This window comes from Oikopleura dioica, chromosome XSR (genome assembly GCF_907165135.1).
Source record: "Oikopleura dioica chromosome XSR, OKI2018_I68_1.0, whole genome shotgun sequence".
Lineage (NCBI taxonomy): Eukaryota > Metazoa > Chordata > Appendicularia > Copelata > Oikopleuridae > Oikopleura > Oikopleura dioica.
This window is the reverse complement of record NC_137294.1, coordinates 10,589,128-10,603,645: the sequence shown is the minus strand read 5'-3', so window position 1 is coordinate 10,603,645 and position 14,518 is coordinate 10,589,128. Positions and strand designations below refer to the sequence as shown.

Below are 14,518 nucleotides of genomic sequence, written 5' to 3'. Positions count from 1 at the left end.
AATGAAATCAAAAAGGACTAAAAACAGCTTATTTATCAATATCAAGCAAGTGTTTCAGGGCATGTTGACTGTATTAGGTATTTGAGGAATAGTTCAGGAGTAAATAGTGAAATTGTGATTATTCTGAGTCGAAAAAGGTAGGAGCGAGTCGTCAAATTCTCCTTCCATGAGGCTTTCCAAGCGCTGACCAATCAGACGCTTGGTTGATTCTTCTCTCACTCCTGATTGAAGATTCGTGCAGTCGTCTTTCCTGACGATTCTGGGAGTCAGAGAGAACGTGCCGGAAAGAGAAAATATGTCGCCTCGAATTCCGCAGAGTGAAATCCAGGCTCTGACGATGGTAAGCTCCTTCTTTGTTGATCGTTGTTGATTTCTTTACTCAAATTTGCTCAACTCGAAGGGGCGCCAATTTAAAACTTCAACAATCATTTTTCAAGTCTGAATTTTGTCAAATAATTTTTATCAATTAAATATCTTCCATTTTTCAAAGGAACTAATGATGGTATTTTTATTGCGTCAAAGCAATTAACACCCGTCCACGTAGTAGCCAATTTGGTGGTAAGCCTTGATTTTAGCGAGCTTGTTAGCTAATTTCGAGATATAATTTTCAGCCAAAGAAAAATAATTTAAAACAAGCACTAATTTGGCGAAACTCTCATGTGATTTAAGTTCAATCACTGCGAGGGAAATCGTTTTTTTTTCAAATATTATTAAAGTGTTTTTTTTATTTACACTTTTATTTCCAACTTGGATATGTTGCCTTAGAACTTTATATAGTTTATTTTATACAATTCTTATTGGAATTTAGTAAGCAGAAAGATATGCTGCAAAAAAGAAAATAAGAGCGCGACCTTGTTCAAAGTAAAATAGAAGCTCAGCTCTTGAATCTGCGGCGCACTTGAATGTCCGAGAAGTGTGATAGTTCCCGAGGCTATTCGGAGGTCCCTTCAAACTTCGAAAAAAGAAAAAATTAAAGATTACAAGCCAAGTGCGATTTTGCGCCGTTGGGCAATGTAACGAAAGCCTGAGTTTTTTTTCCGGAAAAAATATTTCCGTTTTACGAAAATTTCAGCTTCATACCAAGAGATTTTGTTTAGGCACGCGAAAGCGATCGAGATGCTGGAACCAGATTTGCTGCATATCTTATGCTCTGTACCATGCGCAGGGATTTGTACACCAAGCTCCAGAAAGGCAAGGTTAACCCTCTTAACCCATTGGCGATATCTTGGCCAACTCTTTGCCAAACTTTGTCTTCCAACGTTTGCCAAAAAATTGGCCATGATATTCGCTAGAAGTGGCGAGAAAGTTAACCTTTTGAAAAAGAAATTCTTCCGATTTTTCACTCATGGTTGGAAGTAAACACACGAATGGAAAATAGACAAATCGGTATAAACAACGGAGCAAATGCGTATCGACAGATCTCGTCTATCTGTCCCAATGGAGAAAGTGTCGAAATTCACTACGTGTACGGAATCTGGCTTGAGAAGAACAAGTACATCAAAGTGGCGGTCCGGCATCAGCGAAAGGCGTTGATGATCGATTCCAGCTATCTCCCTTCCAGGAAAGGATCTAGATTCTAGATATTTGATCTTGAGTCTTTAGTTAGCAGACTTAAAACAAGGAGTTTATTCAAAACACATCTCTAATTCTTTTACAGAAACGCTTTGTTAAGATGTGCCGGCAAATTGTGCGACAGGTAAATTTTGAAAAGAAAAAAAAACAATTTTAAAGCTTCGTATTGCTTGGATCAATAAAGTTACGTTAATTCTTTAGCTGGCACATACTGATGATCAACGATGCTGGGAGGAATCATGCTTTTGTCAACGCGCTTAAATCGATACTCGTGGAGAAGAGTAAAGAAAAAAGTAACTCAGTTCTCGATCTCGGGAGCGGAACTGGCCTTTGGGCATCGCCGCTGCCAAGCTAGGTTCGAGAGCTTTTTTTTAGAGATATATTTGATTGATAGATGCAAGCGAAGTAAAATGCATCGAGTGCGATCAGCCCTCGCCGATCTTTCCTTCGAAATCGCCAATAACAACGAAGCCAAAGTCAAAGTCGAGTCAAGGTTATCAACCTCGATTGACAAACTCGCATTGTCTTCCCAATTCGATATTTTGATATCAGAGATTTTCGACTGTGGTCTCCTTGGCGAGAGCGCCATTGACTCCATTCTTCATGCAAAGGAAAGGGATGAATTGATTTACTGCAAGTTCTAGAGTAGGACATTTTTGTGAAATAGTATCTCCGTTGTATCAATGATAGAATCATTCGATCCCTCAATAGGAAAATTTACTGAAACCCGAACATTCCGTCATCCCTGCCCGCGCCCGCCTCTACTGCCAGGAGTACTACTCCTTTGAAATCAAGAAAAAAAGCTTCGCTCTTTTTGGAGATGAAGCTGATCGCCCAGATCGCATTGTCGCTGCCCCGTTCATGGCTCGTAAGAAGCCAAAGAGCCCGAACAAGTGGGAACCGTACGAAGGCGAGAAAATAAACATGTTGAAAGGATACGATCCTGCCTTACTTGGGGAGCGGCAACTTATGATGGAAATCGATTTTAATGACGTTGACTCTCTTCGTAAACACCGTGCCCGCGGGTCGGATGTTCAGCGCCTGAATGTAAACTTCGCAAACAAAAAGAAACAAATGAACGCCATCGTTGTCACCTTCGAACTCGATCTAACTGAAGATCGAAAGATCCAGATCAGCAACAGTGTGGACTCAAATGGGTGCTGGGAGCAGGCCGTCTATCCGATCTACGGTGAGTGTGAACAACCACTCCAGGCGCTCTTCCGCCTTGAACACGACGCTGCCATTCTCGAAAAGATTGGAGATGAGCCAGACGATACTCCTTTCTGGGTGCATTCTAGACTTGTTTACGAGTTTAACTCTGATCTCCGAAGACAGCACGTTTTCAAACTATTCGATGACAACAAGGCAAGTTTTCAGAGATTTTTAAACATAAGCACATTTTCTTCTTTATATCGGTTGTCTTAAAAAATGAACATCTGAAAATGAACAAAAAGAAAATCCTGATCTTGTGCAGCAATAAGCGAGAATTCGACATTCTTTATGGAGCCATGCAGACTAAGACGGAATTAATCATCTGCAGCACGAAGTCAGATACAGTTCAGGCAATGGAGCGTTTCTCGATGGACAAGTCCGGAATTAAAGCTCAAAATGTTAATGTGGCGAAATCGCTCAGCGCCGCTCAAAAACTTCTTCCAAAGGACACTTCCTTAAATATGGTCAAGTTGTGTATTCCGTTCATGAACGTGAACTCGCACGTCGACTGGGAAAAACTCCAATCTTATCTTTCCGGCGAGCTGTTTTCCGGAGTCGATGATCTTCTTAGAAAAGAGCTAGATAAACCAGTCAACGTGAATTTCTTTTTCCAACTGGTGAAGTCTGCCGAAATTGAAAAACGCGCCATCGCAAGGTAAGAATAAACCACCTCCTATTTCAACCATTAAAATAATATTTTTAATAGCGATGCTAATCTTCCATTGGGTATGAAGATGGAAAACGCTATAAACACCTTCCAAATGACAAGCTATCCACTCTATCCGGAGGTTGATTGGGACAAGTATCTTGAGCCGCGAAGTGAAGTTATCAATCGAGTTTTCACGCTTGATTCTCAGTCCATTACGAAAAGAGGCGTTCAGTTCCGCAACCAATGTGAGCTTCGACCTGGAGACATCACCGGAGTAGTTTGGTGGGCGGAAATAGAGCGAGATGGGTGGAAAGAACGAACGGCAAGGCGCGGGTTTTTATGAATTATAAACAATTTCCGCTGTTGACTCATCTTTTCAGTTGGGTTATTTGTCTTTAGTAATTGATAGAAAACCTGCCGTAAGGGAAATCTATTTAACGAAAGGATTCCGTGAAGACAAGAAAGAGACTGATCAGCCAGATCCACTCAAACCTATGTGTGAAGGCTCATCAGGAATGATTTTAGAGCGCCCAAAAGGAGACAGTCAGCCAAAGAACGAAGAAGTTTCTATCATCGTCAAATTTTTAGTCAACTCCTTACCTCACTTATCTGACAATAGAGGTGTAACCTTCGACTGGTGATCAAAAATAGAAGATTTAATTGGGCCTTTTTTAGATTGGTCTTTTCGATTATGGAGCTGTTCAAAAACTTGACTGTCTCAGAGAAGGCGTGGATCGAGCATCCGATCTATGAAAGGGCGCTTGAGCGGTTTCATGAATACTCAGCACGTCAGTTGCGCGAGTCGATTCTTGGCGAGACAGCTCTTGTAAGCACTGAAATCAAGGAAGAGAATAATAACCATTTTTAAGGCTGGAGCCCCTGCCACAGCAAACCCAGTTACAAAGGCTGCCGCAAATACAACAGCCGCTCCAGCTGCGGAAAAGATCGTGGAAAGAATTGGCGCTGCCCGGGATTCGATCAAGGTCGCTCTGGAAAATCCCAACGCGGCGGGAGCCAAGACCAACACCACCCAGGCCGCCCTCGAAGATAGAATCGCTCTCATAGAAGCAGAGAACAGAGGATTGAAATCGCAACTCGAACGTAACTTTTAATAAGCTACGATTACGACTATATTTTTCTTCAGAGATTACAGCACGTTTTGCTGCACTGGAGGCCCGTCTCAATGCAAATCCAGAAGCCGCCAAAGAAGCCGAAGGAGATGATGACATTGATCTCTTCGGATCCGATGACGAAGATGAGAATGAAGAAGCAGAGAAACTCAAGGCCGAGCGAATCGCCGCTTACAATGAAAAGAAAAAGGTAGGAAAAATAAAATAATTGCGTCCTATATATTTTACTAGGCAAAGGAGGATAAGAAAGGTGTCTTGATTGCGAAGTCGAACATTTTGCTCGACGTCAAGCCTTGGGATGACGAGACCGACCTTGGCGAGATGGAGAAGGCTGTCCGAGCCATCGAGAAGGACGGGCTTCTCTGGGGAACTGCCAAACTCGTCCCTGTCGGGTACGGAATCAAGAAGCTCCAAATCTGCTGCGTCGTTGAGGATGACAAAGTCGGAACCGACTTTTGGAAGAAGAAATCACTGCGATTGAGGACTTCGTAAGTAAACCTCATAATTTTCTAGATCTCATCTATTTTTCTAGGTCCAGTCGGTTGACATCGTCGCATTCAATAAGATCTAAGATCTACGAGGCGCTACTAGTTGAAACTTTGCCTTCTCTGTTTACTGTTAACCTCTTTTACCATTCAATTTGTCGTATTACTGAGTAGGTACCGCATCCACCTGAACACCAACCAACCTAAAATCCTTCAAGCCATCTTTATTATACTTAACACCTCTTCTGAGATTCTTCAAGGGATTATTTTATTACTTGTGAACACAGTCCTACATTAGATGTTACCCAAATGCAATTGCATAACCTAAAAAAAGCTATTTAGATGAATCCTGGAAATCAGGGATTTCATCACGTGCCCTTTGGCTGCTATGAAATTCAGCCGTTAGATCAACTTCCCCTGGCTTACATCTCTCCAGACCAATCGACTGCGATAACTGCGCCCGTCTTTCATCCCTCGCCACCACTCATGGCTTTTCCGACAGATGAGTGCACAGTATACGGGTAAGAGAGTCCTCCTTGATTTCAAAGACTAAAAATCTTCTTTCAGCTTGAGCGGCGAGTATTTCAGTCCAAATATGTTCTACTCTGGTCCAATTCAGGGATACGGGAGTCCCTTCTTCGGTCCCACTTTTCTCGAACATGCTGGTCATGTGATCGAGACACCTCAACCTATGGAGCCTTGGAACAACTCTTTTCTTCCCACAGACTGCTCTGACTGTGTCTTTATTCAAGGGCTACCAGAAGATATCTCGAAGGAGGCGCTGATCTCCAGATTCAAAGAAGCAGGAAACATCAAAGTCAGCAAAGGTAGAAAATCTTTGCTAAAAGATTATCCATAGCGAGTCAGTAAATATTTATTTGTTAACTGATATATTTAAATAGGCGTCGAACGGGTCTTCCTCTTCTTAGAGAGAAGAACAAAACGACAAACAGGCTGCGCTACAGTCACCTACTATAACTCGGAAGATGCAAGAAGCGCGATCGAGCTCTTCCATCAAAGCTCCTTCGACCCGGCCAGTCCCAAAGAGTCTATCATGAAAGTACGAATCGCCACACCCGAGGAAAAGAACCCATTCGCTGAGAAACTTGTAAGTCTGCCATCTTCAACATCAAGGCGTAAACACTAAACCGATTTATTTAGCGTCGCGAAAACGAAGTCAATCATCTGAAGCAAGAAAGTCTGCGTCAGATGCGTTTGCAGAATCGCAACTATGCGCTGCTCCACAACCAGCACAAGCCCATTCCCATCGAACCGCCACGGTTTCATCATCATCAACTCCCGCCTTCAATCATTCCAAACAATTCGTCCTCTGGCCAATTCTATCAACCCAACTTTCACAAGAAGCATTTCTCAAATGCCCGAAACAACAGGTAAACTTCTCCGGTAAATATTTCAATTGACAGTAGTTTTCAGACCAGTGGCTAATAATGTGGCTCGCCGAAATGTTCATACTCACTAATATTCACTGGTAAGCTAAATTCTAATACTTTTTCCTAAGAGCAATTCTTTTAGATAAAAAGCACCTATAGTCAAGCACAAAAAGAAGCACATTCTATATATATATATACTTCAGTACGAAAGTTACTAGTTCCGGTTCGACCAACTGCCCAAAAAGCTTCGCTCGTTAGTTCCACTACATGAGCGCGTGGAGGATCAGCTCCAGGCGATTTAATATCTCCAGTGCCGATCCACTAAGCGCTCCCTGTTTCTATTCCTAGTTTTCACTAGTTCGGTTTTACTGGTGCACTCGATCGACTGCCAATCAAACTTCCACACATATAAAAAGCAACCGTCTCATTTGCGTCTTTATTTATTTATCTTAAAATTTTACGAAAACAAATCGGTGAAATGTCTAAATACGCGGCTCAAAAAGTGTAAATTCCAAAGTGCGAACTTAACACTGTAAAGTTCGAGTATAATATGTGAAATTTTATGGTAATGGCCCGTATAACGTGAGAATAAAGCGGGGTCTTGGATCCAGGAAACTAGGAACACTGTAGCTTATTATCCTTAAGATACACTCCACTGCCGATGAAATTAAGTAGACCATTCTGTTCTTACTTTATCTTTAAATTTAATTAAACATTCACATCACAGAAAAAAGTGCCGTCAAGAGTCAATTTGTCTCAACTCATGACTTCACAAGTTTTGCAGTCTTATTTTATTTCTAGGCAGTAGGGATTGTTTGTAGAATTCAAGAAGCTAGAGAGTATTTACATGGATCTAAGGGCAGATACGAAAGGTTTTTTAATTTGATTTCAATGGACTTTCTCGGAGCAATTCAGTGTCGGTTGTCGTCAAGAGTCTGTAAAGCTTCGATTCAACCACAATTTTGTATTTTTCTCTTTTAATTCTGTCTTTGCGTAGCTTATCGAGATTCCTTATTCTTTTTTGTTGTTCTTCCTGTCGTAGCGTCACTTTCATAAAGAAAATCTTTGCCGATGGTTGCTTCGTCACCTTCTTTCTTGACAGCAGAAGCTTCCGTCTGTTGTATTCAATGTCTTTCTCAATTTCTTGCAGCTCGTACTCAATCTTCGCCAGTTTCTTCATGTGCTCCTCGATTTTCTTGTTGGTTTCTTTACCAGGAGTTAGGAATCCGACCTGATAGAGCTTTCTTCCAATCTCTCGCCTGCTTATCTCGTAAAGTCGCATTTCGATCTCCGTGTGGCACGAAAAAGATAGATGTCCGCGAATTATGTGACTGTTTTGATTTCTGGATAAACTCAAATTCACGGCACTTCTTATGTTTTTGTTTCCGGCGCCAAACAGCGTGTTCAATTGCGCCAGCTGAGGTACAGCTTCTGCAGCGCTATCTAGATAAAAAATCTTCCACCGCCGTGAAATCCAAAAGCGGCTATCCTGTGGGTAATTCGGCGAGTGATGTCCTGTCATTTCTCCTGTTGACAGTTGGCCTTCAAATCTCAGCTGTCACTTTTATTTTTACCTCCTTTCTTTCGAACGCAGATTTTTACTAAGCCGCCATTTTAGATCTCACCATGAGAAACTTTCTTTTCAATGCCTTTACGTGTTGAGAGATTCAGTTCTTATCTTGCTATTTTAGTATAGCTAGGGAAATGGCCGTTGGAGCCCCCTACGAAAGTCCCTAAGAAACACTCCCTTATTTACCTAGAAAGCCCAAAGATGCTGATAATCATAAAAAGTGAGCTAAATAAATGACATAATACACGTTTTTGAATCAACTGGCCCCGATCCCAACGCTTCCCTCAAATTTATCTAACAACGGTCTAACCTAAACAAAATGCACACATAAAATCGTCTATCGAACTCTGCAGACAACTAACTAAAGAAAAGGAAAGATAATTTTCAAAAGAGAAAATGAAGCTTTTCGCAGGATTTGCGCTTTTCTCAGCAGTCACCGCCGGACGCCGATTCCGCCGGGAAGAAGCAGAGACAGAAACAGAGACTGATAAGAGTTCGAGAATATTCACAGACATTGGTCATTTATAGTAAATCAACTTTGACATGAAAATGATTTGGGTCGCGGCGATGCGTAAAATCGATCAGCGATTGATTTATGATTGATTTGACAGATTATCTCCTTTGATAGTCACATCACGTGATTTCCAGTACCTTGAAAAATTTTCTTCCCCTGCACGTGACAAAATTCCACCGTGCAAACTCACGGCCCGTGAGATTTTACACAGTGGGAATTTTTCCAAATTTGAAACCCTTAACAACTATGGACTTGATTCTTAGCTCATTTTCGAACTCTGATTTTCGAAGAGCGAGGAACTTACTACCAAGCCCCTGCTTACCAACCAGCTTACCAATCTGATGGTGGATATACAAACGTCCACGATAACCATGCTGACCCTTCGTACACCGCTACTGCCTTTGTACCTGCTGGTTTGAACACTCACTATTCCGAGCAAGTCCATCACATGCAAACTGCTGGCGGCTATCAACAGGCAAATGGCTACTCCGACAATGGCAGCGTTGCCAATGGAGAGACCTTCGGTGACGTCGGTGAGGTAAACATCCACACTGCCGGCTCGACCTACAAAGAAGGCACATCAGCTTACAACGGACAAGCTCTTGACGTCCAGGCAGCCTCAGTCGTCTCCAACCCGCTCGATCACATGGTCGATCAAGGTAAACGCGGCACATCCCGGTCGAGAAAAAGATCGAACCATATACCGGTTTCCCCGAGTGTTAGCACGTCACCTCGGCCCGTCTTTTTCTCGGGTCAGTCCAATATTTGGCTGGTCGTGACTGTTTTTGATCCATGATCCGGTTTTCTAAGTGTTTCAGTGTTTACAAAAACCGTTAAGCGAACCCTGCCTACTCCAACAATGGCTACGGCAACGGCTACAACAACGGATACAACTCCAGCCCCGGATACTCCTCAGGCTACAATTCTGGCTACAACGCACCTGAGCCATATTCCGAGCCTACTTACGGCGGATACGAACAAGAGCGAGGAAAAGGTGACTCAAAGAAAAAGGGAGGAAAACCATCGAAGAAGGACAAGAAGGCCGACAAGAGACGCGAAAAAGGTTAGAATTAGACAAATTAGACTTGTAGATTAACATTCTCTCAGAAAACAAGAAGAACAAAAAGAAGGCCGACAAGGAAAACAAGAAAAATAAAAAGCGACAGGAAAAGGAAGGCAAGAAAAATAAGCGGGAAGGCAAAAAAGCTGATAAAGAAAACAAGAAGAACCACAAGAAAGCAGCCAAGAAAGCGAAGAAGAATTCCAAGCAAATCGCCCGAAGCATGGGAATGCGCCCAGGAACTTTCAACCGAGAAGCATTCCTCGCTGCCCAGGGTTAAACCCGTCTCACCTGTTCAATTTTCCAAACTCTGTAATTAATTTTTAATAAAGAAAATCAAATTCAACTCTGATCATGTCTATTGCTCGTTTGTGATAGCATTTGTTATTTTTGGAAGTCTCTCAAGCATGCTAGCTGAAGTGTCTTTTATTGCCATTGGAAAGTAGAGCGTATCCGTAACTGGAGCATATCTGTTAATTGCACGCATCTTCCGAGGAGATAAGCTAGGGTTCATAAGAAAATAAGAGTTTTTGTCTATTCGTGTCTCCAAATTTTAAAATTTCTATAATTTTAAAGCATATTTTGCTCACTTTTTTATGCTCAAATTAACTCGCTTTCAAATTCAATTATTTTATGCCCTAAAATCCTAAGATTATTAGTGTGCCTAATTGGGATCCTCTTGTGATGTCCATAGGATGATTTATTTCCTGAAAAAGGAAGAATCAGTTCCACTCAATCGACTATTAAATGATTTCTGCATTTTTGAATATATAATGCAAGACGGCGGCGCCCGCAAGCTCGCAGCGTGCCTAAAACTAAAGAAGTGCAAGAAACTTGTTGCACTTCACTTTCGAGATAAACAGAAAACGAAAAAAGGATAGAGCAAGCATCGAATAGTACTCTTGTGCGATTAATAAATTAGCACCGCTTGTTTATGATTTTTCATGACATCAAGGAGGAGGGGCATGAGACAGTCGCCACGTATGTCAATCAGCGAGGACGGGTTTCTACTTGGAGCGGTTCAGCAATTGCATTTTTTATTAGGAAGTACTTAGGAAAGAGTACTTCGTCTATTCGCGTATGGAAGACCTCATGAGTGTCTTCCAAAAATAATTGAACGCTCATGCGAATTATTATTATAACAGTATATTTAATTTATAATGTGCTAGTAGTGGTTCCTGGGTGTAATCTTGATTCCAACCCTACTAAGAAGATAATCTTTTGTGCCCCAAGAATACAAATTAAATAATAATGAAAGGACTTAGCTATTTTCGTCATTAATGAATAGAAAATCGGAGACAAGCATACCCCCAGTTTTTCTAGTGCATAGTTTTCGACGAGTCCAATTCAAAATTTAACAAAAAAGTTGAACTGAAGAAGCTCGCCTCGTGGTAATTTCCAGTGGCCAGAAGCGGCGAAAACGCGGATACGGCAGATGCCCCCGCTCTTATACATAATCATCCTGGTCTTATCTGGGATCATCTTTCCCCTTGTGGACCTAACGATGGATATTGTGAATTTATACTTTCACCTAAGATCTAGCTGCTTTTATAGGTATTTTCTTCAAGTCTGATATTTGACGTCCCTGTCTTTCTCAATTTTGATCATCAATAGCGACACTTACTGTCAGCTTGTATTCGCATGTATGAATGATACTGTATCAGAATATTTGAGGAACTTATATGGCCTGGCGGGCGCTGGGATGATGATCCTGCTGCCGATGGGCGGGGATGAGAAGCTCCAGCGAGTAATTACGGCGTCTACGCCCTCTCTGCTGATGCTCATCCCAGTTAATTAGTATTCTGCATTTGCCACTCGGGCGGCTTCTTCCATACTTTATTCGCCGTGTTTAAGCTTGTGCTCGAGCCAATCAAGGTAACATCATTTGTAAAGACTATTTCCCTCGTTTTCTAAACCGCATTAGCGCAGTATTCACGAGCTCTCCAAATTAATTTACTTTTCAGCTGACAATTAGATGCCTAAAGCTGTATCTTGAGGTGAGTGCTCCCTACGGGCCTTATTAATTCCCTTCTTTATAACGAAGTCTTAAATTAACGAATAAGAAATTTGATTAACTGATTAAAAATACCGCGTTCCAAGAGAAAACGAAGAATATTTAAGTACTTGGACCGCAAGAACCTAGCTGACTCGGAAGAGGGAACACGTGAAGACGCCGTGGTATCCGCTGATTTCGCCATTCTTTACCACAAGCTTTACATGGTTTTGATCGAAGATTCAATTCAGGACTAGCTCTTAAATATTTCCGTGCATTTTAACCATGGAACTTCCATGATGGAAGGAACAAATTCGGAATTAATAATTCTTCACGGCAGATCTTTACTTGAGCTCGACCTCAAGGTGATCTTGGGCTGTGGATATTTGGCAGACGCTTCAAGGTCATCCCTCAGCTTTTTCTTTTCTTTTGTCGAAGTGCCATTTCAGGTGGTATTACGAGCCGCAGTCGGAGAATTCATCGATAGAAATAAAAGACTGCACTCAATCCGCACTTCAGAATATCAACCACGACCAGTAAGAAGCCAATTACAGTAGAAGTACAGTATTCAACTAAATTCAATTTTACAGATTCGACTACAGTCAATGGATGCCATTCGCGTCTGTTTGCAGGCAAGATTGGGTCCACTTCTTTAAGTCAATTAGAAACTTATTTATTTATTGACTTCTTCCATTCGGGACCCTTCTGATAGGTTCCAATAAAACCCTTAATTTTATTTACAAATCTCTCCCTCAAGATGGAACCTTGATCTTGTTCGTTGGTTATTCTGATTTATACAGTGACGACTTACGAATTTTACTACTTTGAAAAAATCTCAGGAAGCATGCCCTCCTTCCTTCAAGCATTATTTTTCTCCTTCTTGACGAGTCTACAGATCTTCACCTTTATCGCACTCGGTTAGGGCTCTTATTTATCTACCTCGCGAACAGTGTTTTAGCGCAATTGAGAATACGGCCGAAAACTGGAATGATTTCATGGAGCCAATCGGCCAAGTTAATAGCGATTCTTTGGTGCCCGATCTATATCATCGCTGCTTCACTTCTCATCGCCCTGTTCGCCTGGTTGTCGCTCAGCTGGTCTACTTCCGGAAGAGACAAAAAGAGCTTTCGTCAGATATGTCTTCTAACTCTCCTCAATCTATTCGTTTTCCATCCCCTTTCGCGCATCCACAGTTCCGAATCATCCAGCACGAGTGTTCCAAAATTGAAAGACTTTGGTCTCTCGATGATAACAAATTTCGTGAAGCTCTGCTTGTTTACGAATCTTATGGTCTTGGGAACGTTCTCCCAGCAACTGCACTTAGAAGATCAACAAATACTGCCAAGGAAAGTCTCTTTACCGACGTCATCTGATTTCCATCATCCATCAGCAATCAAATATTAATTCTTTCAACTCGAAATAGTCAGAATCTGACTTTTTGTTGTGCGAATTCGCTTTGCCAACAACAATACTTTTAATTATAAATAATAAAATGTTGGCCCCGCTCCAGAAAGCTGGGAAACTAAGTATTTACTATTCATAGCTGCATTTCCTTCCATAAGCGAAACTTAACGAGACTTGATTCAGTGAACTCCGTATAATTTACCTTATTCTTGTCTTCGTCGCTGCTATCCAAACATATCTGCAATTTCTGTACTTCAACACTGACTGGAAGCCTCCAACAGTACTCCCTCTATTTTTGCGATTCTTTCAGCAATTTCAGCCCGAGCGATCGCCCCTTCTTTCCGACCTGATGCCCCAGCTGGCGAATGCGACGATTTTCGCCCTTATCGTCGCGCTTTCTTTTCTGGAATGGAATAGTTTGCTATGTCTTTTTCGTAAAAAGTATTCAAGAAGCTATTCCAAAAATCAGACGTATTGGAGAACAGACGTAGTCATTCATCACATAACGGATGAATTTGCCACTCACGCTTGAATTGAACGAACTCTAGCCCTTTCAATAAATGCCTTATAAATGATAATTTTCAAGTTTGATGATAACTGTCGTCATTATTTTATTTCCTGTCTGACAGTCAGGAGAACTCAGGAGAACAAGAAAAGTGATTTAGTGGTAGAAAACAGCCAAAAGCGCGAGAACAGAGGCCATAACTACGGAGCTGGCACCAGATTCAGTTGTAGTTTCTTTTTGAAGAGTTTTTTTGTGTTTGACTACAGTTATGGTAATTTTACGATTTTTTACCATCGGGAAAATCTCGAAAAAAAAAACAAAATTTAAATTTCTGACTCTTGCGTTTTTTTGTGGGGAAACTAAAGTTTCAGAGCAAAAAAAAAAAAACTCTTTCCTGTTGTTGTTCCAGTGGCACCACTTGTTGGGGACATAGTGGAAGAGGCGGCATCGGTGGGTTGAGTTGGTTGAGATGGATCAATGGTTGAGCTCTCAGTGGGGACGTTTGGATCGGCGGTTGGCTCAACTGGAGCGTCAGTTGGAATACCGGGAACCTCGGGCTCGGCAGAGTCAGCGCAGCAAGCAACTAAAAAGTGGATATTCTATGACTCGCCAGTCTCTATTAAAACTTACTCTGGTTAAAGTTTGCAGATGGCAAATTGCCGCACAAGTTAGCGCCACAGACGTAATCGGCATCAGCGGCGGTGCAACAGGCCTAATAATTTCTCGAATAAAAAAGGAAAAAACTAATCAAACTGACCAAATCAGAACTAGTAAGTCCACCTGCTGGAGCACAGGTCTCAAGTTGAGCAGAGCAGGTTCCATCGCAATTAGCGGAATCCACACCAATGCAGGTATCGGAATAGGCAGCAAAGGCCGCAGAGGCAAAAGCGAGACCGGTGAACAACTTCATTCTTTTTTTTTGTGTTGGAGATGGTTTTTCGCTATCTGGTTATCTGAGAGTTAATCTGAAGAAAAGTGGAGAACTGTGGCGATTAAATAGGCGGGAATTTTTGTCTCCACGGTGACTATGGTT

The 14,518-nt window shown here is 41.8% G+C and overlaps 6 protein-coding genes across 6 annotated transcripts; 5 read left to right on the top strand and 1 right to left on the bottom strand.

Moving 5' to 3' along the window:
- Positions 1 to 171: 171 nt before the first annotated feature.
- Positions 172 to 2,181, top strand: LOC145708472 (protein arginine N-methyltransferase 9-like). Its single transcript, XM_081786142.1, has 6 exons — positions 172 to 340; positions 1,098 to 1,191; positions 1,324 to 1,561; positions 1,658 to 1,696; positions 1,774 to 1,927; positions 1,967 to 2,181. The coding sequence occupies exons 1-5, from the start codon at positions 296 to 298 to the stop codon at positions 1,925 to 1,927; spliced, it is 570 nt and encodes a 189-aa protein (XP_081642268.1). The 5' UTR covers positions 172 to 295; the 3' UTR covers positions 1,967 to 2,181.
- On the top strand, positions 1,983 to 4,074 carry LOC145709288 (uncharacterized). Its single transcript, XM_081786967.1, has 5 exons — positions 1,983 to 2,177; positions 2,284 to 2,937; positions 3,027 to 3,439; positions 3,491 to 3,760; positions 3,858 to 4,074. Exons 1-5 carry the CDS (start codon positions 1,983 to 1,985, stop codon positions 4,072 to 4,074), a joined length of 1,749 nt encoding a protein of 582 aa, XP_081643093.1.
- A 38-nt stretch (positions 4,075 to 4,112) lies between these two features.
- On the top strand, positions 4,113 to 5,352 carry LOC145707225 (elongation factor 1-delta-like). The gene is given in 6 exon segments (XM_081784716.1): positions 4,113 to 4,259; positions 4,303 to 4,534; positions 4,578 to 4,753; positions 4,795 to 5,017; positions 5,020 to 5,051; positions 5,096 to 5,352. Coding segments are annotated over 6 exon segments (837 nt in total). The 5' UTR covers positions 4,113 to 4,124; the 3' UTR covers positions 5,135 to 5,352.
- Positions 5,353 to 5,390: 38 nt separating this feature from the next.
- Positions 5,391 to 7,094, top strand: LOC145709287 (uncharacterized). Its single transcript, XM_081786966.1, has 6 exons — positions 5,391 to 5,569; positions 5,616 to 5,875; positions 5,951 to 6,156; positions 6,210 to 6,439; positions 6,483 to 6,537; positions 6,582 to 7,094. The coding sequence occupies exons 1-5, from the start codon at positions 5,391 to 5,393 to the stop codon at positions 6,526 to 6,528; spliced, it is 921 nt and encodes a 306-aa protein (XP_081643092.1). The 3' UTR covers positions 6,529 to 6,537; positions 6,582 to 7,094.
- A 1,173-nt stretch (positions 7,095 to 8,267) lies between these two features.
- LOC145708325 (uncharacterized) lies at positions 8,268 to 9,929 on the top strand. Its single transcript, XM_081785984.1, has 3 exons — positions 8,268 to 9,182; positions 9,362 to 9,586; positions 9,631 to 9,929. Exons 1-3 carry the CDS (start codon positions 8,972 to 8,974, stop codon positions 9,861 to 9,863), a joined length of 669 nt encoding a protein of 222 aa, XP_081642110.1. The 5' UTR covers positions 8,268 to 8,971; the 3' UTR covers positions 9,864 to 9,929.
- A 3,645-nt stretch (positions 9,930 to 13,574) lies between these two features.
- Positions 13,575 to 14,468, bottom strand: LOC145707866 (uncharacterized). Its single transcript, XM_081785450.1, has 4 exons — positions 14,243 to 14,468; positions 14,116 to 14,197; positions 13,882 to 14,068; positions 13,575 to 13,720 (listed from the first exon to the last, which is right to left on the bottom strand). The coding sequence occupies exons 1-4, from the start codon at positions 14,393 to 14,395 to the stop codon at positions 13,642 to 13,644; spliced, it is 501 nt and encodes a 166-aa protein (XP_081641576.1). The 5' UTR covers positions 14,396 to 14,468; the 3' UTR covers positions 13,575 to 13,641.
- Between the last annotated feature and the right edge of the window lie 50 nt (positions 14,469 to 14,518).